Below are 26845 nucleotides of genomic sequence, written 5' to 3'. Positions count from 1 at the left end.
TCCCTTCTTCCAATCTCTGCCCTTTGATAGTAGTGTTTAATCTATTTGGATTTAATGTAATTATCAAAAAGGTGAAATTCACGTCTGCTCTTTTGCTATTTGTTTTTTCTATTTCATGTCTTTTGTGCTCATCAGTCCCTCCATTACTGCCTAATTTTGTGTTAAATGGATTATTTTCTGGTCTACCATTTTGATTACCTTATTGGTTTTCTTCTTTTTTTTTTTTAACTATATTTTCAGTTATTTTCTTAGTGGCCTCCCCGGGTACTGAAATGAACACATTGACCTATAAAAATTGAGTCAAAATTCAAGAACTTTGCTCCAAGAGAGCTCCATTGCCTCCTGCCTCCTTTGTACACTAGATGCCCATCAATACAGGTTAATCATGATTGTTTTGTGCAGTTGTCTTTTAAATCAGAAAGGGGAAAAAGGAATGTGATACATAGTCTAAAATTAATATTGCATGTTGCTTTGACATCTGGGAAACTTCGGAATGCCTCCAATGGCCTAATGGCAAATTTCTGTCCCCACTCTGCTTCCACAGCTAAGGACCTCTGGCCAAACAACCCTCCTTATCACGGAGACCAGGCAGGGTGCCTACTTATCCCCGAGTAGTGGGCTTTCATTCCCTGCCAGCCCATAGAATGATTTCAACAAGCCAATCACATTCTCCCATGGGAATCAGGGGACAACCCATCCTCTTGATACCACCAAGCCTGCTTCCTTCCCACAATGCTTGGTTGTTCATTCTGATCCCACGTGCAAACTTCGTATGGCTCTATGTGACATACAGTGCCCTCCTCGCTCAGGCTATAAGTGTCTATGACTAATAAACAGGGTCAATCTCATGTGGCCAGTGTTGGGTGTTGTGTGTTCAGTCATCCCCATAATTCTAGGGAAGAATCTCTCCCTCATCAATGAGGTAAAGAAGAGGTGATCAAAACAATTGGCATCCTGAAGAGGATAGACCAACCATGACCATAGACACCTGGTTAGTTTCAATTAAGGGGTCATGGCTAATTAACTGCTTCCATGATATGGCAAATGCTGTCTGGGACAGAGATGCCAATTGCTGATGAACTTGCGCTTCAGCTTGTGGGACACTCTATGCTCTTTGCCAGGTATTGGTGCCTCTTCTCACTCGAAATGCTCCAATCCTCATGACAAGCATTGCTGCTAATTGACTTTACCCTAGTATGACATACCATTGGGTTTGGTCTGGGGTTGGCAGCTGGTACCTGAGACTTCTGACTGTAAAAGCAGCACACGCAGTATCCTAATCATTTGGCACTTGAGTCCCAACTACCAAGGATGAGGCTATAGCACTCTCGTGACTGTGTGTAGCCTGGTTATTGTCACTGGCTGCTTGGGCAGTCATGTCAAACTTGTCTGTGATTGTGCACTGCCAAGATGGGCCTGGGGTCACCTCTTCGTAAAATTTCTGGAAAGGAAGGAGGCCACCATCCTGGGAGAATGAAACATGGCACCTCAGTTGCCTAACCATCATTGTTGTTCAGACGAGTATCTTTGTTTCTTTCAGGAGGTGCTACTTCCCTTGCTGTTGTCATGTATGATCTCCTGACCCCCCCAGAGATATTGAGGTGCACATCCAGTGGTAACCCATGGCCCGGGTACTGATTTTTAAAAAGGGAAGGGGTGGGGCGCCTGGGTGGCTCAGTGGGTTAAAGCCTCTGCTTTCAGCTTGGGTCATGGTCCCAGGGTTCTGGGATGGAGCTCCGCATTGGGCTCTCTGCTCAGCAGGGAGCCTGCTTCTCTTCCTCTCTCTCTCTGTCTACTTGTGATTTCTGTCTGTTAAAAAAAAATCTTTTAAAAAAATTTAAAAAAAAATAAAAAGGGAAGGAGTATGTTGGTACTTAATTGCTTTCCCAATGCATAAGCCCCCAGAGTGCCTGGACTTTGCCTAACACTGCTGCTCACCAGTGCGCCAGAGGGCTAAACTTGTGATCATGGGACTTACTGGATCCCATGCAGGTCACAGACAAAATGATTTTACTCTATGTGTACCTCAACCCAGGGAAGATTCACTGGCATTCTCTGGAGGAAGAGAGAGCTTCCTATGGGGCAGGTCTCGGGGTCCCTGAACATTTCCCCAAACCACCAAGAAGGTCCACATCACAGATGAGTGGGCAGAAACAAACTAAAAGTTGAGGCTTTACTTGGCTAGAAATCTAAAAATTTTTTAAAAGATTTTATTTATTTAATAGAGAGGGAGAGAGCACACAATAAGGAGGAGGAGCAGAGGGAGAGGGAGAAGCAGGCTCCCTGTGGAGCAGGGACCCCCCAAGGCGGAGCTCAATCCCAGGACCTCAGGATCATGACCTGAGTCAAAGGTAGATGCTTAACCAACTTAGCCACCCAGGTATCCCAAAATCTAAATTCTTACTAGGGACTTTTTACAGAGAGAAAAATAGGAGAACAAAGGGAAGCCCTTGTGGGGAAAAGAGTAGGATCATGGTGGAATTGTGTACCCAAAGCTCTTCTGCTACACCATTCTGTTGCTTATGGCTCGATGGCAACCAAGAGCTCACTCCTCAGGGCTACAAGAAAAAAAACTAAATTGAAACAAAGGTACACAATTTGACACTATTGGAAATCCAAAATTTACTAAAAGAATTATATAGCAAAAAGACAAAAGGGCACTGATTGGTTTTGCGCCCCCATAATATAGGCTCTGAATTAATGTCAGCATTTGCTGAAAGGCACCAATTGGCAAACCTACATGGACTTGATCAATACTGAGACTCAAATTACAGTTATACCTGGGGACCCATTAAATTTAAACAAGGTACTCTCTATAATCTTCAGGGAGTTACTGAATATAAAAGAAAGGACAAATAGGTATGACTCACCTTAAAGATTAGAATTATTATTTTATCTAAATTCCCATGGTCATAGCACCTATTACCCTAAAATATCATCTAGTTTTCTGTGCTGAAATTATCTTTTTTTTTAAAATTTATTTACAAATCTCTCTCCCCTACTTGTTTACTCCTTGAGGGCAGGATCTGAATCTTATCTATTTCTAGCATCTGGCACATAGCAAGTATGCAACGATGGTTTATTGTGTGCTAGTGAAAGTGTCTTCTAACTTTGGATACCATCTCTGCCCACTCTGGTCCAGCTCCACCTCTAGGCCTCCCCAAAAGCATACACAACTTAATGCGGCTGGGAACACTCGTCAATTTTTTGTTTTTCCTGGATTCCAGATTCCTTTCACATATAGGGTCCCAGGGTGTTGCCTCCAGCAAAGCCTAGAAGTGAGTCTTGCTTTCTCTCTCTCTCTCTCTTTCTTTCTTTCTTTTGAAATCCTTGTTTTATTCTTTGGCTTCCCCCTTTCTTCTTCAAAATAACGATTTCTCTGTCGCTCTCTCCTTTAATCACTGGCACAGTGGGAATTCCCACTCCCCAACCTGTGCATTGTCCCACCGGGGAAATCCTTCCCTACCGCCAAGACAATAGAAGGCAAGATAGCAGCTGCACCCACCTCCAGCGAGGGAAGCTTTCTCCCCCATGCATGGTAGCAGGAAGGTGGTGCTGGTGGAGGCTGTATTTTTCCTGTTGCTTCTCCCTTGACCTTTTCCATGTCTCATTCCTCCCTCAAGGCTAGGAGTCATAAAGTACTCTCAGCTACACGTGGAGAAGATACTGCTCAACGCTTTCTTTGAGCTTAGAGAGGGTTTGGGAGATGCTACCCATTTTAATCTTCTTGCTTCCAAAAGGCTACCCTTTCCAATGTAAACTGGGTCCTTAATAATTCCAATCACTGGCCTCATCCCGGATCGGATCCCCGTGGTGATATGAGAGTACGCTCTGGAGGGGTGGTATGGCCATTTTTCCAAACTAGGAACCAAAGATCAGCAAGAATTTGTGCCTAGGTCATTCAACCTCAAATCACACCACAGATACTGTTGAGGACAGTGCAACAGAGTCAGTTTGGATGTAAAGCATACTGTGTCATTTGAATGGTGGGACATAGCAGTCACCTGGCTCCCTGCTGCATTTTCTACCTGTTAGAGAATGTAATACTGATGACAGAATTTCTGCGAGTCAGTATAATAGCCTCTGTGCTTCTGATGGAAAAGTAGGCCAAGAAGGGTTAATTAGACCAGGGGACTCTGGCCATTTTATGAGGAGAGGCCATTTTTCATTCCACTGAAGCCTTGAGAACACCTCTGGGGTGGGCGGAGCGGGGGAGGGACGCCTGTGTGTATGGGCGAGCGTGTCGGAGGAGGCTGTCAGGGAAGGCCTTGAAGCTGGGGAGGGGTAGCACGACAAATGACGGATCTGAGGGACCCGGGGAATGGGTAATAATGATAGGAGGGGGTTAAAGGAGCAGACAGGAAAGACCCCGGGGGTGAGAGGGAGGCTGACAGCCAAGGTCCTCGGAGCGGGCAGGAACTGACAATCTGACAGTGATGACCCACTCAAGAGCCAGAGGGGGGCTGCCGGTGCTTGCTGCATTTCCTTACTAGTTGATCCAGTGTCCTAGTTGGGGCCCCCTGGGCTGGACTAATAATGTACGTGCCCCACTACAATGCCAACATATCAAACAAGCCACCATTAGAACAGGATCATTTTCCTGCAGGCAGCTGCTTGCTGCAATCATTCTGCTGATTAAATTTCATTCTGGAAAGTACTGCACAGACATTAATCAGGTGTCACAGCCCCTCCATCCTATAGAGCCAAAGCCTCCCTGACCTTTAAAAATACACCCAACAGTTGCTAGAACACATCTCCCAGGGGAGGACTGGTCCTCGGGCCAGCTCTCAGAAATCCATGCTGTCCTCACCCCCCTTCCTCTTCCCTGGTGACAGAAAAGGGTAACAGAGACCTTTCTGACATTTTTGCCTGGGGACTCTGGTCAGTCTTCTGTCCTGGTGGTGCCAGCAACCCCCTGCGTATGTGGATTTGAAGTCTGGAAGGGTTTCCCCATCTCAAAATAGCTTCCCCCCTGGCCTGCTCCATGGCCTGACATTTTCGCTATAATAGGCACTCCTCCCTGTTAAAGCACTATAGTCTCCAGAAATCCCCTCTTCAAACAAACACAAAATAAAGCTGGCTTAGCTGGAGGAAGAATCCATAAATAATAACGGCACCTTATACCATCACGGAACACTGTTCCTTGCTTTCAGTGTGCTTTGCTGTATGCTCTCTCATATCATCGCGCATCAACCTTGTGAAGAAGGTACTTGTATTAGCCCCATTTTGCAGATGTCAAAATGGAGGCTCTGAGAGATCGAAGTGGTCCAAGGCCAAGGGCTAGAAAATGGTCTCCTGATGCCAAACCTTCAGCACTGTCATGCTAACACAAATGAATCCTGGCAACTGAGAATGCTAAAAAAAAAAGAGAGATGGGCTTTGCTGGGGGTGCAGGCAATGATCGAGATCACCCCCAAATAGGGGGGCAAAGAAAAAGCCTTTTACATAGCCAGAAGGCATGGCGGAGACCATCAGCACCTGGGTAAGAGGAGGCAGATGGGGGGAGGTAGGAGCGGGGTGGCAAGAGGGGGCGGCAAGCAGCCTGATCTCTTACCATGTGGGTGTTGGCATTTGTGCTCCCCTATTTCTTTCCCTCAAGCCAGTAGGTAGGCAAATAAGGTGCCTTGCTCTCTAGCTGGGCTTTCCTGCCAGAAGTCGTGGAGAGAGACTGGAAGTGAACGGAGGGAAGGTCACATATTTTGGTCCCTGGGCTGGGCTGCCCTGGGTGATGGTGCCGGGTCCGCCCACTCTCTTCAGCCTGTGCGCATTCAAGTAACCCTGCATGAGTAATGTAAGACTGCGCAGGGTCCTCAGCGCGGAATGTCGCTTAAAATGCAGAGGGTAGCAGACTGCAACTTAATTGGCAAGGATGCCTTGAACCATCCGGGACGCTACAGAACATTTGGCATAGCCATTAAAAACTGTTCTCCAGAGCCCAGGAAACTAATTGCAAATGGTTAGGTAATGCACAGCTGATGGAAAGAAGATTTCCCCTTAAATTGATTCCATGGTATATGTACAGGGATATTTACTGCAGTACTGCTTGTAACTATGAAAAACTGGAACTAAATTAAATGTCCAACCACGGGGGGTTGGTTAAATAAGTCTGAGACGTTCACACGGTGGAATGCTAGGCAGCTGCTGGGGGAAAAAAAATGAGGTACATCTATACAAACTGATGTGGAAAACTGCCCATGAAACAATTTTTTTTTTTTTTAAAGTTAGTTGCTGCATAAGAGTTACAGTTTGGCTCTATTCTTGTTCAATACCTACGCATGTAAATGTGTGTGTGTGTGCAGGTGCACACCTGTATATGCATAGGAAAAATGGAAAAGTCTGGGGAAATACACACCAGACTTTGAACAGAGGTTGCCTCTTAAAAGCGAGATGGGGAAGGGAAGGACTTTCCCCCTGTAGTTTATACACTTCTGGGCTGTTCGGCATGGAGGTGTCGGCTGTTTGCTCAAGGAAAGCAGGCTTTTTTGAACAACCCCTCCTCGTTATAGAGGGTCTCTGGGCTCCTGGGCAGAGCCGAGGGCCCGGTCTGGAGTGAGGGGCATTCCATCTTCAAGGGAACTTCTGACGGTTCCAACTGAACTGCAAAGCTGTGTTTCTTCTGAGCAGTCGGACGCTAAAATGCAACCTTACCAAAGGCGCCCTCGCTAATAAACAAAGCTGCTTCTTTTCTCCCTCTCTCTGTTCTGCCTTTGCCTCAAATTCCACCCACCCACCCCAACCCAGGCAGAGTTCCTTTTATCTTCCCAGACAGGTCAGTCTCTCAGAAAAGCTCTTCCTTTCAGGCAATCCACAGAGTAGATAGCCCCCTACCGGCGTAATTTCAGGGGCATAGAAAGAGCTGGACCAGAAAAAGTACTTGGCCCCTGCCAGCACCAACAAGCCTTAATAATCATGCGATGAAAGAGAAATACAAATTTCTTTGAAAGAGGTGACAGGTATTGTCTGAAACTTGCACATTGTCTGAAACTTGCACTCGGGCAAGGACAACTGAAAGCAGAGCCGTGTGTTTGTGTGTCTGTCTGTCTGTCTGTGTGAGAGACAGAGAGAGAGAGAGACAGAGAGAGAGGGAACCAAATCAGGGGAGTCCTGAGCAGCCCCAAGCCCATACTGCAGGGAGGACAGAGTGTAATTTATGAAACATTCACAGGTCTATTTAATTTGTTCATAAACTAGAATTTGCAGGGTTGGGGGGGGGCTCATGTTGATAATACATGCTCACTGAACATATTTGGAAAACACAGAAAAGTCTAAAAAAGAAGGTAGTCATCTATAATTCCACTCCCCAGAGTTAACTACAGTAAATATCTTCATGACTTTCTTTCTGGTCAGTCTCTGCAGATATATGCAATTTTAAACAAAATTGAGTTCAAAATATACAACCCACTTTTTCACTCATTACTGGGGATATTTCTATGCCCTTAAAATTGGAAAACACAATATTAATAGCTATATAACATATGCACCATATGGCTGTGTTATCTGGTTAATCATATCACTAACTTGGGGCATTTCAGGTTTTTTTTCCAATTTTTTCCCTTATTATAAAGAACACTGCCATGGACATTCTTGCACATAAATCTCAGTTCAGACTTCTCCTTCCTTAGTGCAGATTCCCAGAAGTGGAATTAATGGGTCACGGAGTGTAAACATTTTTAAAGGCTCTGTGGGGCAGTTTGAATTGGGAGCAGATCTATTGATTCCCAGAAACTACTGAACACAAAAATCCTCTCCAGTTCAAACCTGAACCAAGCAGTTGGATGCCCCCTCCCCCACCCTCCCTGTGACAATGCCACATCTAATTAGATGTTTAATGGATATTTTTTGATGGGGATACAGGGAAAGGATGTACTCAGCTCTGTAATTAATTAGAGGAAGGAAACAGGGCAGTTACAGCTCAACTGAACGCTATTCCGCCGTCCCCAGCAACCGCCATTTCTAGCAGGTAAACCAGAACATCCAAACTGTGAGACCCACCAACTGATCCTCCAACCCAGTCCCGTGGCCTTAAGGCCACTCACTCTCATCCCCTGCCCTTTTCCCCCTGATTAAAAAGTAATATGTGTGGTGAATTTTTCTGTATGGATTTTCCTTCGATAAATAGTTTACTGTATAAAATATGGTAATAATGTTTACCCACTGACCAGTCTCGCTCTAACCTTAACATTCGGTGACTATTAACCTCTGTTAAATTTATTCGAAAATTCACAAAAGCATTATTTAGCCTTTTCGAATATCAAGATTTCCCTAGAGTATTCATTGATGCTTGCGTTATTGTTCTGTGTTGCTGGTTTATGCCTTCAAATTAGGGAAGTGTGAAATTCTGTGAAAAAACAGACTTTGATCTTAAAAAGAAACCCTCCCTTTGGTAGTAAGAAACAGATGTTTTTCTGAACTTTCCTATCAAGAATACACTGGAAGCATGTATACCTCTCGTATTTGGACGTTTTTGTTAATTTTCCAAGCAATGTGCTTTGAAATCACAATCATTTCTTTTTTTTTTTTTAAGATTTTATTTATTTATTTGACAGAGAGAGACACAGTGAGAGCAGGAACACAAGCGGGGGGAATGGGAGGGAGAAACAGACTTCCCCCTAAGCAGGGAGCCCTAGGCGGGACTCGATCCCAGGACCCTGGGATCATGACCCGAGCCAAAGGTAGGCACTTAACCCACTGAGCCACCCAGGCGCCCACAACCATTTCTTTATATTCATCTTCATAGACTTCACTTGATGCTCTTCATCACACATTAGTGATCAGATACGAGTTGTAATTTCCATTCCTCGCTCATAAGAGCTAAGTAGTTATTGTAACATAAATTGAAGAGAGTTTTGTTGTGCAAGCATCACTACTGTTGGGTTTGATGGACTGAAGATGAATGCAGTGTATTTGAGCACTATTAAATGGAACTTATAACGCTTAACAAAAAAATATTTTCTTTTATTATTGAAAAGCTTGCTTTTAAAAATGGAGTATTTCATTCTCAAACTGACAAAGGCATGCGTGGAGAAAAAAAATCAGGGAAATGCATCTCAGCCCCTAAATTGTTATCTCTGGAGAGTAGAATTGAGGGGAAGAGGGTAATTTGCTGCTTCATGTGCCTCTGCAGGTTGGAGAATTTTTACAGTGTCATGTTTTAATCCAGGAAGCAGAAAAAAAAAAAACACAATGATTTAAAGTGCCCTGTATTCAGCAGGTATTTAAGTCCCTACTACAGACTAGGCATGACTAAGTGACCATTACAGAAATTCTGAAAGCTACGGAAAAAGAAGACTTTGGGGTGTGTGCTACACAGCACAGTGATGAACACAACAGGGAAGACAACTAAGCAGTTGGAGGTTTCTAAGGTTCTTGCGGAGGGTGACACTGTGTTTTCTCCCTACTGGGACTGCTCTCAGCCTCTGCCTCCTCGACCTGTGGTTCCCACCCAGTGTACCGGGCCGCTGAGCTCCCACCGAGCTTCCCGGCTCGCCCCTCCCATCGCTGGCTGTAACCAGGTGTGTCTTAAGTGTACAAACATCTCCTGCACAAGGCAAAGCCAAAGCCAAGAGACTGTGAGGATCCACACACGTGCTGGACATGCTGAGGGTGGGAAGACCCTTTGCTACAAAATACTTTGGAGGACAGTTTGGGAATATGGATGAAAAGCCTTAAAAACGTTCAGCACCTGGGTGGCTCAGTGGGTTGGGCAACTGCCTTCGGCTTAGATCATGATCTCAGGGTCCTGGGATCGAGACTACTTCTCCCACTGCCCCTCCGCCTGCGCATGCTCTCTCTCAAATAAATAAGTAAATAATAAATTGTAAATGAGCAGCTGACAAGGGGAACCAGTCAAGCCTCGAGGGGGAAATCAGACCCTCAAGCAGGCTCTTCTCGGTGACGATTCCGCTGTTTGTGGCATAGGCACTGAGGACCAGGCATTGACCTAAAGTACAACTCCAACCTCAATTAGGGATGTTTGGACTCTTTGAGGTTCTAAAGGATTCTGAAGCTCCCTTCTATTCTTACTCGACTCAAGCCTACAAGCAGAAAGGTGGGTGGTGCTAACCAGAGTGGACGGACAATGGCTGGGGCGTTTCCATGCATCTGCGTGCGTGCTTTTGGGAATACTTGTGTGGCCACCATTCCAAACACGCATGAACGCCCTGACGTGCATGTATCCATGTGGACAGGACTCCTCCAGCCCACATCTCTCAAATTTGGAATCAGGAAGGCTCTACAGTGATTTGGTCAAACTGATCTTCAAAATAAGGCAGTGATGGAGCGCTGCGGCTACACCCAGGGTGAATGTGTGAGAGACAGAGCGCCCTCTGGCATTTTTCTAGTGGTCCAAAGGCTTCCGGGGAATGCTCTCATCATCTGAAGAAGATGGAGAGAAGCAGGCACATTTCCTTGTGCTATAAAACAGTTTGCAACCTAGGGCAACATCATATGCTTGATTAAGCTTGCAATGAAAAGGATTTATTTTAAGCCATTTTAATAATTTCTTCTTTATCAGAAGCTAACCAAGCAGTTTTAATAGTAGCCTTGTGGCATGAAAGACCTGTTCCTTCATCTAGGTGGCTCTCCTATTGGTAGATTTTACCATGAGCCTATTACCGTATAAAATCTACATGCGTTCTGACTATGAAAAAAAAAACTATGAAAAAAAAATCAGGGTGGAGCCCATGAAAAAATTGCCTCTTGCTTTCTAAGTGTCCAGATCATTCAGAGTAAAATACACTTTTTTTTTTTTTTTTTTTTTTTTTGAGGAAAGGGGGTCTTTGTACCAGGCTTGGTTGAAATGTGGGTTGGTTTTTTTTTTTTTCCTCCTTTTCTTTTCCAAGCTCCCATTCTAGTCCCTCCCCTTATCTCAGATCCTCTGTTCAAATAAGCACACCATCTCTGGAGAGAGGACTGCCACTACTCACTGAGCGGCTGCGGCTGCAGCTGCCGCTACGGTCACTGCTCCTGGTCTCAAAGTCATTTTTAACTTGACTGAGAGCCTGCTGTGTTCCAAGTCCCATAAGGTACCCCAAGAGACAGGATGAAGGAAATATAAGTAGGCAGTTCTTCTAAATAGCCAGCTCCTCTCATACTTTTTAAAAAATACCTTTTAATTTTCATGCAGGATTTGGGAATACAGATGTTGCATAAAGCAAGCCCCCCCCCCTTAAGGGTACCTCACTCGTTTATGGCTTTGATTATGGCTTCAAATTACATGGGCCCTCTGTGTCATTTAATGGGCAGTGTGCTAAAGTTGAAAAGGCCTCTGTCCACCGACACCAGCACAGTAACAAGTTTCTATTTGGCTTCTTTGGGGATCTCTAGCTCTCTGGTTGCTAGAGGGGAGCCAAAATCTCCAAAGAATGTGGAAAACTGTCTTTCCCAGCCTGTGTAAACCCTCGTTTCTTTCTTTCTTTCTTTCTTTCTTTTTTTTAAAGATGTATTTACTTGACAGAGAGATACACAGCGAGAGAGGGAACACAAGCAGGGGGAGTGGGAGAGGGAGAAGCAGACTTCCTGCTGAGCGGGGAGCCCGATGAGGGACTTGATCCCAGGACCCTGGGACCATTATCTGAGCTAAAGGCGAATGCTTAAGGACTGAGCCACCCAGGCACCCCTAAACCCTCGTTTCTTCAAGACTAATTCCACAGAAACAAAACCAGTTAGCTATGAAGTACTCCTGAGAAATCAGCGCTGGTTGCAGGAGATCTTCACATTAGGTACATGAGATACTTAGAGTGAAGAGGGTGGGGAGAGGTAAGTAAACAGGACTGAAGACAAACGTGGCAAAAATATAAGTACAGGACTGTTGTCTGCCCTTGTGGGGCTTACGGAGACTAACACTCAAGCCAAGCATGCTTAAGACACACATGTGTACACCAGTGGGCATCCTGTCTCTATCTAAGACATATATCGCAGATTTCTGAACCACATCTACAGTGTAAGGCTGCTGATAAAACCCTCACGGGACATTCAGCAGGACCCCCGGGGGCCCAAGTGTTTTACAAAGGGCTTCCTTTTTAACCTTTAGGAAGCATCTTCTTCCTTCAGAAGACGGGAAAGGGCAAGGGCTCTTGGTTCCTTTTGTGGATAAGGAAACAAAGCCTCCCAGTAGATCAGTAAGAGCTGGAAAGAACCTGAGTTCTCTTCCATTCCACTGACTCTCAGGAGAGTTTTGTACTTGATTTCTTTCTTTCTTTCTTTTTTCTGGGAAGACACGGAGAGAGCGTTGCCCCAGTCATCAGGGGAGGTGGTTGGGAAGAGACCTGGCAGTGAGGACCTGGGAGCTCTCACTGAAAGAGAATGGATGCCTTCAAACAGGTAAATTCCGTGGGATGCGGGGCTCACAGGGCTGAGTTGCCAGAGGGAACCGCCAGCCCGCTATTAATCTCTTCTTCACCTTCCGCCTCATTCTGTTCTGCTGCTGTTTTGAGGACTCAAAGCCACCCTCTGGCCAGACAACATAGTGATTACAGCTCAATATCCTAATAGGGCCCGGAAGGATCGGTTAGGAGGGGCTTTGCTGTCCTCCAAGATCAAGGACAGTCCCCCTTCACCCTCAGTTTCCCTTAGCAATCCACAGTGGATACTGGCAGCCATGACTGTTTCACTTTTTCCAAAGCTACTGGCGTTTTCATCCTGTTGTCCCTCTTGGGGCTAGAGTACCTTGAGTTTTCAATATGCCATATAGAGTAATCTTGCTTTTCAGCTGCCATAGCAGCAAGAGCACTGACCTGGGAGTCCAACAGATCTAGGTTCAAATCCCACCTCTGCCACTTACAGGCTGAGTGGTTACAGGAAAATTTCCGTGCCTTCTCTGCGATTGAGTCTCATCATCTGTAAAATGGGATTATGGATACTTCCTCTTCCTGCCTTGCATGGCTGCTGCGATGAGAAAACGAGACCCCTGACCTAAAAGCATCTTGAGCAAAGCACAGACTGGAATGGTGCTGATGCAAAGTCGTATTTGCTTTAGCTGAATCTCCTTCTAGCTCTTAGGGGGTTGTTGGTTCTAGAATTCTCAGATCTGGTGAATAAGGCTGTGTTCCCTCTCTCCATCTCTGCATAATTTTATACACTCTGGTCACATCCCTTCCCAGCCTTCATCTTTCTAGACTAAAGAGTCTGCGTTTGTTTAATCTGTCTTCATATGGCAGCCCCCTCTCCCCTCCCCCATCCCCTTGATTATAGAGTGGCCCTTCTCTGGATCATCTCCAGCTCCATTATGTCATTCTGGAAGCACTAAGACCAAACCTGCACAAATGTGTGTGTGTGTGTGTGTGTGTGTGTGTGTGCCCCCGCGCGTGCGCTCGTTCGTGTGTGTGTGTGTGTGTGTGTGTGTGTATTCATCAGCTCTGAACCTCTGACTCTGCCCCCTACCCCAATTATAAATCCTAGAACAGGACGTTTGCCCAAGACCCTCTCTCCAAACTACAGAGAAGGCCGATTGGCCCCAGGCTGTAGCCTCCCTCTCTCTCTCTGCGCAGCCCTGAGCCCCAAGGGGCTAAAACGGCTCCCTGTCTGGCTTGGGAGGCTGGGAGGTGGATAACTAGGATGGGGGGGCCGAGGGGGGGAGGGAGGGGGGGTCTTGCGCAAGCGCACGCCGCTGCTCGGACCGCCAATGCTGCTGCCTCCCGGAGCAGAGGGAGGCAGAAGAGGAGGGAGGGAGAAGAGGGGAAGGGAGGGGGAGGCGGCACTTGGGCTGCAGCTCGCAACCAGAGGCAGTCTCTCTCAGCTCTCGGAGGGACGGGGAGCGGCAGCCGCGGAGTAGGATGCTCTGCGGGGCGCCCTGAGCCGGGGGCGCGTGAAGCAGCTTCGGGGGCCGGGGCCACAGGGCAGCTTTCACCATGCATCAGTCCCTGACTCAGCAGCGGTCCAGCGACATGTCCCTGCCCGATTCCATGGGTAAGTCCAGCCGCCCTTCCTAGGGGCGGCGGCAGCTAGGGGTGAGTGCACTGCCTTCTGGACTATGAGCGCCGGGCCGCCCCGGGAGCCGGGAAGCGGGGCTAGGTAGGGGTCCGCGCACCCCAGCGTCTGGGTCGCCTACCAGAGCCCCAGGGGAGCGGCCCGGCGGGGGGCGGGGGCGACGCGCGGAGATGCGAGCGCCAAGCTTGCGTCGGAGTATCCCTGCCCCGGAGTGCGGGTGTGTGCGTGTTTGTGTGCGTGTGCCGACAGACTTGCAGCCAGTGGTAAATTCCAGCTGTCTGGGAATCAAAACACTTCCCCTGCAACCTGCGCCTTCGCTTTCCATCCGACGCTCCCTCTTTGCAAAGTCCCTGTCACTTCTAAGAGCTCACGACTAACGACATTAGAAGAAGCAGAGTCCTTGCCCCCTCCCAGTTCTGTAGAAGGTGCCCAGAAATTCAGAGCTGCAGTGGTGGTGGGGGGGGCGGACTTGCACCTCGCTGAAGGGGGGGTTTGCGCAACCCTGGGGGATGGGAGGGGGTGGGGGGAGAAGAAAGGAGGGGGGCTGGCGGGAGGGGAATTCCTAAGGAATCACTCAAGACAGCCCAGCCCTGCCATCTGCAGCAGCAGGATCAACATTCCTTGAATTTGATTCCTATTCTGCTCCAAATGCATGGAATAAAAATGCGTGAGTGTGGAAAAAAAAGGGGGGGGGGACGAGTGAGAGCGCGAGAAAGAAAGAGCCAGAGCGAGCCCGCGCATCTTCTGAAGTCGCGCTTTCTCTCTCGGGGTGGAATGGAGGGGGAGGGGGGACCCACTAGCCTGATTTGGTTCAACACTTTTCCTCATCACATCTGGGGACAGCTACCTCTAGGCATCAACTTGGCTGCCCCTCGAAGCTGCTTTTTGGTAGTTAGAGACAAAACACAAACCCAGTCCCCCTCAGCTGTTAGGCACCTTCCCAAACCCTATGATTTCACTGGGCGGAGAAATTAATTTGGAGCCCGGGAGAGCGGGAGGGGATTGTCAAACCATGATCCCACCTAATCTTAAAATTCGCCTCGGACACACTCTAACCAAATCGGATTATCTCTTGCCAACATACTTAACATTCTGCAAATTTCCTCCGTCCAGAATTCCTGCTATCCAATCTGCTTAGGTCTCCGATGAATTTGCGGGAACATCTCAAGAGGAGGGGGCGGGAGGAGGGTTGAACCCCCTATGTGAGCTCCCTATTGCCTGCGTAAGACTGGATCTCAACAGAATTCGTTCACCGGAGGGCCCCCAGAAAGTGTCATCTCTCCGGTGGTGGGAAGATCCGTATATTCAACGCTTTTGCATATTCAGCATAAGAATTTTTTTAAATTATTATTATTTTTAAGGTCTAGTTATTTGCAACGTGCTCCAAATGAGGCCAAGGACTTGGGTCCGAATCCAGAACCCAGCAGTACCAGATTCTCTCCAGCTGTCTAACACAAGCGCGCAGGCACACACACACACACACACACACACTCACTCACACAAACACACACGCACGCGCGCGCACACAGGAACACGGAATGCACTCCTCACCTTGGCCAGCTGTGGCGCCAGCGCAGCCCCTGGCTCCCCGACGCCAGACTGTTGCGCCGGGGAAGGTGGGGAGAGTGCGAGCGCCCGCGGCGCGCAATCCCGCGGCGGGCCACAACCACCTGCAAAGCGGACCTCCCGCGCGGGGCCGTCTGCCTGTAGGGGAGCGGGCGGGTTAGGGGTCCAGGGCTTTAAATGTGGCTGCTTGACACACGGCTCTGTGGGTTGGGGAGCAAGACGAAGAGAGTTCTTTCTTGGGTTCCTAGGGGCCCTGGGCTAGTCTTGCGTTTTCTCGAAAAGTCTACGCAACAAGAAGCTGAGTGGGCTTCGCCCAGCCCAGACTCGATACTGCGGGAGGAGGGTCATAGAGCCCTTACAGACGCGCGAGGCTGCTCCACGCCTCCCGCTTTGTAAAGTCCGCAGACCGAGGGCACTAGCAAATTCCTGAGTCGAGTGGTAACACTGGGTTTCCACAGTTTGGACAGGGGAGTCTCCCCGGAGTTCCCTGGCTCGGAGCCCGCACAACCCAGGCCTGAATCAGCGTCTAGGCTGTTTAGGAGCGACTCCCACTTAGCTCTGGCAACGCCACCTTCCCTTGCATGGCGGGGGAGGAGAAGTGGAGGTGGGGGTTAGGGTTTCAGCCCCCAAGGGACGGCATTTCTGAGGGGATTCCCCCCTATAGGCAAGACACAACCGCAGCCCAAACAATAACATTTAAAACACACAGACACACACTGCACCAGGGTGCCTGCACACTACGTTAGCTGGCTGCCTGGGGATGAGCAGTTAGTACAAGGCTGGGAGCAGAGGGGCACTTGGCAATATGAAGATGGTCATTTGAACAGCGCCCCTACATCCCCCTCCCAGCAACCCCCGCCTCCCTTTTTGCAACACCGCCCCCAGGCTCTGAGGCACCTCTGCTACAGCGGGGCCCTCTTTTCCTCCCAATAACAATTCACCAGCGGCCTTGGACGCCTCTGGTTAAAGAACTGCAAGAGGGGGGAGGGGCGGGGGCGGTGCGGGATATCAGCACCTTTAAGGAAATGTTTGGGAGATTGGCAGAGTCTTGAGGCTCTTGTGTGGGCAGCCACCTGTTTCCAGCTGCTTGAGGCTGGGACTTCCCAGGACCCTCCTTGTGTGGCAAAGCTGACTCAGGTAAGCAAAGCCTAATTGGTTCAAAAGAGGAGCCCCCCAAATTAGCCAGTCATCAACAACATAGTGTACAGGACAGGCTACTGGGCCCTTGTCCTGGCTGCACTCTGATAGCCATTACACCCTATAATCAAGGGGGTAATCAAGAACATGCACAAGGTAAAACATGAGTAAGCAGAGACAGTCATCCCACCTTCTGGCAGCCCACACCTTCCTTCTTGTCAGCTACATCATCCTGGAGCTGGATTTATCATATGGGCTGTGTACCAGACCCACAATTACAACGGTGATCATAGCGGTTACAGTTAACATGTGTACTGAGCAAAGTATATAGGGACTCTGGAACATGAAATAAGGAGCGATTATAATACAGTAGGCTTGGGAAGAAAAACTTTTGGAGGAGGTGAGTTTTGAGCAGGTTTTAGAGGAAGGGAGGGACTCACATTCAAAGACTGCAGTGCGGGTGGGGACTCTGACCAAGGGGGGGACCAGGCTGTATCTGGAAGGGTGGAGACAGCAAATAATTGGGTGCTTCTAGAGCGTCACGGGGAATCTGGGGTGGGGGTGGGGCACTGCAGAGAGGGAGGGCTGCAGTAGCTCTGCAGGGAGGCTGCTGGGGGCGGAGGGGGCCAGGCGATGCCAGTGACGGGATTTCAGACTCTCCCACTGCTGTTGGTTGCAGGGGTGGCTGTTGTCCTTTAAACAGAAATGTCCTGGGCGCCAAGTAGGCAGGCCAGTTGAGAGACACTGGGGGTGTGTGGTACCAGGTGACCAGAAGCCTTTTAGTTCTGGGGACCCCGTCAGGTGTGCCCTATTTTAAAAAATCATCTCTACGAACACAGCTTATATTTATTCATACAACCCCCACCGTCTTTTTGATTAGAAGGGAAACAATTCTGATATGTTGCCTCTTGTTTAGTCAACAAGTATTGACTGCTCGCTAGGTATCAAACACTGCGATAGGCACCCTTTTCAAGTACCTCCAGCTTTGTTTAAGCACCTTACGGTATCGGCTAGAGGTTTTTGGTGGGTTGACTAGACAAAATCAGAATCAGATGTTCCTGTGTTCACGGGAACATCTAAGGCAGGTCCCACATTGTGCCCTAATAATAGGGCTCCCTTCTAAAATGAAACAACCACCAGGAAAATGTCCTAAACAGACACAACGAGCTACCTTCTAGAAGCCTGAGCCACACGTTCAGAGAACAGGTGTGTCTTATTCTAAGTAGATGTGACTTTTAAGTCGAATTGACACTAAAGGTAAATGGAGAGGTGATTCTTCACTTTTTAAAAGCATTTGGCCCCCTCTCCAGGATTCCTTATGATGGTCAGCTCCCCACGTGCCACTAGAAATAATTTTATCTTACACAATTATACTCCTTCTAGTGACTTGGGGGAGGGTGCGAAGGAGACAGGGAAAAGCTGTTCAACCTAGTGATGAGAGAGTTTTCTTTGGAATTTTCAAAGCAAATCCTATCCGGAGGCAAGGCCCCTGTCAATCTGTAGGATCTTTGCCCGAGTTTCTCAACTGACTGGATTTTCAATTCAGGTTCTAAAGCAGGGGGGAAAAAATAGATTTTCAAATGACACCATGTGGTTTGCTGAGTCACTTTTCTGACCTGGCTCCTGTGCTTTTAAGAGCTAGAGTGATATTTGCAAAGGAGACCTAAGAGCTGTGAATAGGATTTAAAGCCACTTGGCAGGGAAAGAGCAGGTGAGTGATACTGAAAAATATTAGAAAGACCATACACACGCTCCCCCGCCCGCCCTTTAGTCTCTAAAGTTGTGTGTTTTCCGTGTGAGGTGTTGAGACACTTTTGGTGTCACAGAGATACCCTTGTTGTCTCCAGATGTTCCCTCACTGTCTTTTGTTCGTTCGAGGCAGGGGAGCACTAAGATGGGGTGAGAGACAGAGGAGAAGGCAGGTGGAATGCGGAGGCGATGTTGATAGGTTTAGGTTAGAGCCCCTCTGCGAAACCAACTCGCAGATTCACCGAGAAGCACCCATCATCAAACAGACTCGGGGCCCCTGGTTTAGACATTCATTTAGCCCGCCCCCCTCCCCGCAGATGCCGACAAAGGATAACTAAGCTTCAGGTGAACAGGAAATAAATCTTGGGCCCCCCTTCCCCTGCCCCACCCCTCCAGACCGCCTCTCCCAGCCCTGCTCCCAGCGTTTCGACCAGTCAGCTTGCCATTTGCATCCCAAACAGCCATCTTTCACCAAGGGCCCTGATGTCACAGGTGTCACTAGTGGTCCTTTATGGAGGCTGGACTCAGGCCCCACTGGAGGGGAGCCTCATCTCCCATCTCTCCCCACCTCTGCTCCCAGGTCGAGGTCTGGCTCTTTATAGTCTGTGGGTACCTATAACGGCTCCGGCTACGTCTACATTTCAATGTGAAATAGTCTCAGAACGGGATCGCATTAGAAATGACCCTGATGAGTCATGTCCCTCACTTTCCAGGCTGACGTCAGAGGAGACCGCCAGCCCCTCCCACCTCCCTTGGAGCCCTCGGCGGGGCCCCGCACTGGGGAAGACAAGATGGATGGTGGCTCGAACCCAGGGTTGGCACTCCTGGCACTCTGCGTCCACACCAGGAGGGCAGAGCGGCTGTGGGCTGTGCGGGCCGGGCCACAGCCCTTCCCTCCCCCACCTGGCCTGGGTCTCGCTCGCTGTCTCGCCTCCCTCCCCCTTTCTTCTTCCCCTCTCCCCTCCCTCCCAATGGTGCAGTCTGGGCGGCTTCAAAGGCGGCTGCTGCCTTGAGGCTGCAGTGAGGCCTTTCAGAATGACGAGGTCCTGGGAGCAGATTCTAGTGGCCTCTTTAGGCCCATAAATGCCACTCAAGCTGCCTGGGTGGGCGACCCCATCATAAGGCTCCCCGCTGCTTCATCCTTCTCGCTAGAGAACTGGACTCTCCCACCACCAACCCCCCCCCCCTTTGCTTCTGTTTACAGAACTCCTAGGTGGGAACTCATGCCTGGTACTTCCCGCTGTGAGTCCCTTTCCCCAAGCCACAGAAATGCAGGCAGAGTGTGGGGCGGTGCTCGATTCCTTTTTTTTTTTAATTAAATTCAAAAGTGAGTCTAGATACCATTTTTCTATCTGACTTAATAAGCCTGTTTTCAAAAAAAAATATTGGTTTGCGCTATCGTGTCTGATAAGCACTGAGTGGAACGGGTTTCTTGTCATTTATATTTATGTCACCCTCACATAAGCCTAAATGTGTATAAGTTATAATCTTCCCCATCTACCTCCCCTGATACATATCTTTGTGGACTAATGGCCTCCAAACACTTACTTTATTACACACATTTATTATGTGACAGATCTTGCCAACACACCATTTTAAAGTTTATACATGAGGTGGCAAATGTCAGAAATAAATGAAAAAAAAATCCCAGTACCTGGCTTGGTTGTGATATTTACACTGAAAATGAAATTTCCTATCTCCAGCTTATGAAAAAACCCTCCTTGGTCACATATTGGCTTTAAGATATTTTTATTTAATATCTCCACACGCACACTTCCCATTTATCATACACCTCATAATTTAGCCTAAAAAAACACTCTACTAAGTACGTATGACACATCTTTTACAGAATGCTGAAAGCCCCCAAATTTGTTTTTGTTTCATTTCTATGGAACTGGTAACATTTCTTCTGTTGTTCATTTTCCAAATGGAAATATGGTTGTTTGTTTTTTTTTTTAAATTATAAACGTGGCACGTGACCATGGCAAAAAACCTGAAATGCCATCCTTTCCCAGTCATTCCTCTCCCTAGAGATAACCCCAGTGACCAGCTGAAGTAGGAAAGGAAGACCTTCCTAATGATTTTTCCTTTAAGTCCATTCCTTCTCCGGCCGAAATGAGCAATTTCAGCTTCTCTGTGTGCTTTCAGGAGCCTTCAATCGAAGGAAACGAAACTCCATCTACGTCACCGTGACCTTGCTCATTGTGTCTGTGTTAATTCTCACGGTGGGCCTTGCCGCCACCACCAGAACCCAGAATGTGACCGTCGGAGGTTATTACCCGGGAGTTATTGTAAGTATAAAAGGCATAGGTAGGTCTTGGTGGCTTTCTGGCTCATCTTTCAGGTTCTACTCTGACGGTTTTCAATTCTGCTTGAGTTTCTAGTGTTTGCTCAGTTTTTCCTCCTTGAGGTTTCCCTATATGTGTTTAGAGAGGCAACTCTGGGCCCATTAAGAAGAGCACTAGAGGGGCACCTGGGTGGCTCAGTGGGTTAAAGCCTCTGCCTTCGGCTCAGGTCATGATCCCAGGGTCCTAGGATAGGGTTCTCTGCTCGGCAGGGAGCCTACTTCCACCTCTCTCTCTCTCTGCCTGCCTCTTTGCCTACTTGTGATCACTGCCTCTCAAATAAATAAATAAAATCTTTAAAAAAAAAAAAAAAAGAGCACTAGACTGAGAATCAGAAGAATTGGGGCTCTGTCCAGAATAGTGGTTGATCCCAAGCAAGGCTCCTCATTCCTTAGGACCTTGGTTTTCCGGTCTAGGAGAGGTTACTAACTAGCAGTGTTAACCTTACCCTAAGGTCCTTTTCTCTCGGGGCATCTGCTCTCCTATATATAATGGGGCTCCCCGGATCTTCCTGAAATCTGAGGACAGCTTGGTGCTCTGTGACTGACAGCACTGGTCTCCAAAGTACTCCTACACTGCTATCAGAAAAGATATGCGGAATATTTACTTCTAAAATGTATGTATTTATTCATTTGTAAGTTTTAGGCATGTTCCTAAAACATACAAAAATGGAAATCCAAAGATTAGATTAAAAACAATTTTTAATACCTTCATACTAACACTAAAATTTCAAAGGATGAACGTGAAAGATAGTGACTATAAATCCTTATTTGAAATACCCTACTAGATGATTTTGAATGTTTTGGGCCTACATATCAGATATGACTAGATTATCATTGGCATTGGTTAAAGATTTTTTTGTTAATTTGAGTAGAGTTGACACACCATGTTGCGTTACTTTCAGGCGTACAGCATAGTGATTCAACATTTCTAGACATTATGCTGCTGCTCACACCACAAGTGTCGCTGCCATCTGTCCCCGTATAAGGTGGCATCCTTGTTTTTTAACGTCAGTCCCACAATGTGGCTGACAAAAAGCTCATCCTGAAAGAAGTGTCAGCTCTGCCATTTTCTTGCGGCTCGCTTCTGCTTACATTATTAGGGTCATCTTTAATTTGTGCTTTCTTAGCAGGAGCCTTTCCAAAGCACTTGCCCATTTTGTAGGGACTGGTTTAGTTAAAACTAGATCACACGATCCGAGTACACATTAAATGCTCCGCCATCAACAACAACTGGTCGCTGCTAGGATCTTGCTTTCCTCCTGGCAAGGTAGCCCACCTTGGCATCTCACAAGGGCGGGGTGGGGGAGGGGTGCCAGTGACAGTGTTTCTTGAAAATTTGCAAGGCTTAATTTCTTTTTTACCATTTTAGATAAACAATAAATGGGAAACGAGAGTTCAGGTAGTTTCTTCCATAGATCAGTGAACTGCTTTATCCATCCATCTCTGGGGCGCACGCAATCCGCTCTGGAAACCCCTGGACTCTTAATATACAAAAACCTCATATTATGCCAGATCGTTGTGTTGTGTACTTTAAACATAGACACTTTCATTTGCCATTTATACCTCAATAAATCTGGGGAAAAGAAAAGAAAAACAAAAACAAACATGAACGTCGTTCAGATCGGCACATACTGCTTGTTGAACCCAAAAGCCTAACTCTAGAGGTTGGGTCATATTTCACTAGCAATCATATGACTTCCCAATTATAATTTGCAATTAATTGTAGAGAGCGGGAAGGAAGTTTAGAACAATTTTTTAAGTACAGCAAAGAGGTCAGATGTATTTGTGTTGTTGGGTTTTTTCTTTTTTCTTTTCTTTTCCTTTTTATTTTTTTGGAGAGGTGGGGTTGGAGAGGGAAGTCAAGGGAGAGGAAAGGATTAAAGATGGATGCCTTTGACAAGCCCGCACTGTGAGTGACCAAGCCTGACGCGGGTTGCCTAGGCCACGGGTTCCACAGTCAGCCTCCTCAATAGCCCAGGTTAGCCAGACTCAGGCTGCGCCTCCCACCTCCCAGGAGCTGAAGGCTGCCCAGTAAGTTCCTTCCCCACTCTTGGCCCTTGGGCCGGCAGGGCTCCCCGCCGGCCAACGGCAGGTGTCCCGCAGACACCATTCAGTGCCCTCTGTTAAACATGTGATATGAGAACTCACCCAGTCCACTTCCTGTGGTGAGGCAAGAAAGCCAGTTGTCAGCAGAATTGGGTTTTATTTTTAAACACAAGCAGGGGGGTGGGCAGTGAGGAGGGAAGGGGAGGTAAGATTGCACTTTGGTGGCTTGGAAAGGCAATTTATATAGGGTCTGTATGACTTTGCGTGCCTCAGGTAGCTGCGCTTTGTAGAATATTTCTGATGGAGGAGCAAATGCTCGGGCCAAGATTCATGGGTGAGGAAAAGGTGCTTTCTGTGTCGTTTAAGAGTAGGAACTCCTGGGACGCCTGGGTGGCTCAGTTGGTTAAGCAGCTGCCTTCGGCTCAGGTCATGATCCCAGCGTCCTGGGATCGAGTCCCACATCGGGCTCCTTGCTCAGCAGGGAGCCTGCTTCTCCCTCTGCCTCTGCCTGCCATTCTGTCTGCCTGTGCTCGCTCTCCCCCTCTCTCTGATAAATAAATAAAAAAATTAAAAAAAAAGTAGGAACTCCTATTCTAGAATGGTGACTGTGAACCTTCTTTGTAGAATATGGGCCCATGGGTGGCTAGGTTAGAGTACATTAACGAAGGAGGACGAGTGATTGTTGTGATTGTTGTTATTCGGGTACCCGATGTTCAGCTAGCCAGGAAGTTGAAGCAGTGGTGGGTGTGTGTGTGTGTTTCACTAAAAGCTAACATAGAAATGTTAAGAGAAGAACCATCCCTAAAGGACATTGTGCCCCCACGGTTTAACCTTTAAAAAAGGTGCTCTCGGAGTTCCTGTAGATTGTTTCTTTTAAAATGGGTTTTAATTATCGAAAATGAATGGGGAAGATTGCAGATTGAAAAACGGAAAAATGCATTTGAGGTCAGATCCCGTGGTAACAAATACAGTAACCACCCAGGCCTGAGAAATCCAGATTTATCCAGAAATGGAGTGCTTTTACTAATCGAATCTTTTGGTTATCAGAGAGGTAGGTACTATATAAACTCTAAGCCAATGGTTTCCCCACCTTTGTGTGCATAAGAATGAGCAGGGGAAGCTGGGGAAAATGCAGACCTCAGCTCCCTGCCCCCCAGAGAATCTGATCCAGGAGGTTCAGGTAGGGGTGGGGAACCTGAGTTTCCTTTTGATGAGCTAACTTTTGATTGAGAAAGTAATACACATTGAATCTGCATTTTAATAATAGCCCCAGGAGAACCTAATTTGAGTCAACCGGCAACAACGGGAGAACTAAAACCTAAGAACTAAAATATGTTAAGCCATAAAACCTGAATGAACGTAGTAGAGTATTTTAAGATTGGTCACTTGAAATATAAATGATTCTTGTATAGAAATGTGAAAAATATCAGGCTACTTGGAACTCTGCTGTTTTGAGGTTAACTATCATCCTAAACTTCCTTTCTGCTCTCTCCAATTAATTTGCTGGTTAAATGTGTTAACAGTACACAAGAATTTAAATTTTTGAAACAGACAAATCAGGGAGCTGTTATTAGATTAAAAGAAGAGTTACCTTACATGCAATCCATTTAAATATTGAGATCTCGGGCATTTTAAAATGTAATGATATTTGCACAGCTTAAACTCAGGTGAAACTTTTCTAGGGCATACGTATTTTGCCAAGCGAGATGCCTTTGTACAGTGAGGTGAGTTAAAATCGAGCCTAACCCACTCTCTCTGAGCTAGAATGTGGTACCATCATCCTAAGACACACGTACACACACGCATCTTTAAAGACGTGTGGATCTGTACAAGCTGAACTTTGCTATTTTTTTAAAAAATGAAAACCGATAAAGACAAACTGGCTTATGGTTTTTACTGTCCTCGAATGTTCGAGACGTATTCCATTCCTGAAGAGTTTTCCGTGAGCTTTCTGCAGCGGAGGCCTAAAAAAACAGGGGGCTCGGTTGTTGTTGTGTAAAGCTGAAAAAGGCCAGAGGGAGAGAGCCTGCTCCTTCTCTGTAACGCTTTAACCTTAGATCCAGGAGAATGAGGCCTTGAAATGTGTTTCCCCAGCAACCCACAAGATGGGGTTGGCCACCTGATTAGCGTGGAAATCCTTTCATTCTTGTACCCTCTCCCCAGCTGTTGTTCGTACTGTTAAGGCCCATACCAGCCTGGGGTTCCTTTCAGGAAAAAATAAAATAAAAAATAAGAGTTTCAGCCCCGTTTCCAAGGTGTGTGTGTGTGTGTGTGTGTGTGTGTGTGTGTGTGAATTGAAAAATTGTATCAGAGTTACCATGGGAGAGTAGGAGACTGAGACAACAGGCATCATTTGAGGCAATAGCCCAGAAACTTTCTTTCGGCAAGTGCGGCTTGAGCTTCACATGTGAGAACCCTTGTAAATCCAACAAAGTGTAGATTAAAAGAATTGACTGCTAAGGAAATGTACAAAGCTCTGGATAGGGGGATTTTGTGGTTTGTTGTGGACTGGGCAGAAATTTTGTCTACCTCTTGTTAAAAATATTTCTAAAATATAAGATCATTCTAAAATAAAGTTCCTACCTTAGAAGTCCATTTCAAAGATGAGACTCAAATCTGGATTTGCTCAATCAGATGTCTAATGCCGGCAAGTTCTGTCATTGGCTCCCTGTTGCCTCCTTACCATTGTCATTCAGGGTTCACTGAAGGTGCCCTTGGCCTGCTCTCCCATTCCCCTTCTTTTGCCAAAATTGTCAGTTCCTGGCCCTGAACACAACTTGGGTTTTTCTGCCTTGTTGCTGTGGTTTTCATTGTTTGCCCTGGTCTGGAATGTTCTCCCTCAGCTCTCTCTCTCTATTGATCCAGACGTTCTGTTCTATCCCAACTTCAAGACATGGCTGGGACGTTTTTTTCAACCCCAGGCGTCCACAGTGGTGTCTACCATCTTTGAACTCCCTACCATAGAGTTCTCCTACTCATGGTTCCAGAAAATACCTACATCCCCCTTTATGGCATCTGTTGCACCATATTCTTTGGCTTTATTTATTCAGGTCCATCATCCCTTATCTGAATCCTTGGGCCAAATGTGTTTGAAAATGTAGACTTTTTTTAATTTTAGAAAGATAATACAGTGCATATATTATGTTATCTAACATCCCGGTGAGGTCTTAAGAACCCCCCCATAAGCAGCTCCTTCATATTTCTCTAATAAACTATGAATTTTTATACTAAGTAGATAAAGATTATAAAATAATCTCACATCAGTCCAAGGTTTTGCCACCAAGTTAGTTACCAAAAAACAAAACAAAACAACCTTTTGGTTTTAACAGCTTTGTGGATTTCAGGATTATGGGAAGAAATTGTGGACCAGTTTACTTAATTACAGCTTCTTGACGTTGGGTCTCTTTGATCATGGTATCATAACCCCCCCCCCAACTTCTGGCCTCCAAATCACAGATCTAGCACAGTGCCAGGCTGCATAGTAGATGTCCAATTAACATGTATTAAATGACTAATCCTTCTGAGCGTCAGAGCTGGGTGTCTGCCGCAATGACTGGGAATCAGCCTAAGTTACAGGGCCCAGTCCAAAAAGAGCCCTTAAATCTGACTTTGATTTCTAATGGTTTGACTTTTTCTTCAATGAGTGGAGGGCAGCCAAAACAAAGCAAATTGGTTATTTATTCAGGTAACGGGGAATTAAGATGGAGGTCCAAAGGTCTGCATTTCCCATGATTCCATGCAGTTCTTAAGGGGTGACCACAGAGCTTTCCTTTCCAAGGCCTCAGGAGAGTAAACAGTTGACTAGAAGCAACTGCCCACTTTCTGGAGGTCCTGTTGATTTGTCCTTTTTAATTTTCAACCCCTCGGCTCTTCCTCAAATAGGACTTTTCACTCCCTCCTTGCAGGGAACTTCTTTCCTGGAGAGGGAGGGGCAGTGACGAAGGGCACTATTCTACTAACGCACCACAAATGCAGCACAGTGCGGCTGAAAGAACACCAGCTGTTGGTCAGGGCACCTGTGGACTAGTCCTGGCCCTGTCATTAACTTGCTGTAAGCGGGGATAAGTCCATACA

General features: G+C 47.0%; 1 protein-coding gene across 2 annotated transcripts in view; it reads left to right on the top strand.

The window, feature by feature from the left end:
* The first annotated feature begins 13632 nt into the window (after positions 1-13632).
* TMEM255A (transmembrane protein 255A) overlaps positions 13633-26845 on the top strand; it is a 49896-nt gene continuing 36683 nt past the window's right edge. Inside the window, exons 1-2 of one of the 2 annotated variants that reach the window (XM_032331314.1) lie at positions 13633-13905; positions 20527-20669. In XM_032331314.1, coding sequence (XP_032187205.1) covers positions 13848-13905; positions 20527-20669 — 201 coding nt within the window. In that variant the 5' untranslated portion in view covers positions 13633-13847. The remainder of the gene's footprint in view (positions 13906-20526; positions 20670-26845) is intronic. The other variant, XM_032331315.1, reaches the window with a different exon arrangement.

Source organism: Mustela erminea, chromosome X (genome assembly GCF_009829155.1).
Source record: "Mustela erminea isolate mMusErm1 chromosome X, mMusErm1.Pri, whole genome shotgun sequence".
NCBI lineage: Eukaryota > Metazoa > Chordata > Mammalia > Carnivora > Mustelidae > Mustela > Mustela erminea.
The sequence above is the reverse complement of the archived record's forward strand: the minus strand, read 5'-3'. Positions and strand labels throughout refer to the sequence as shown.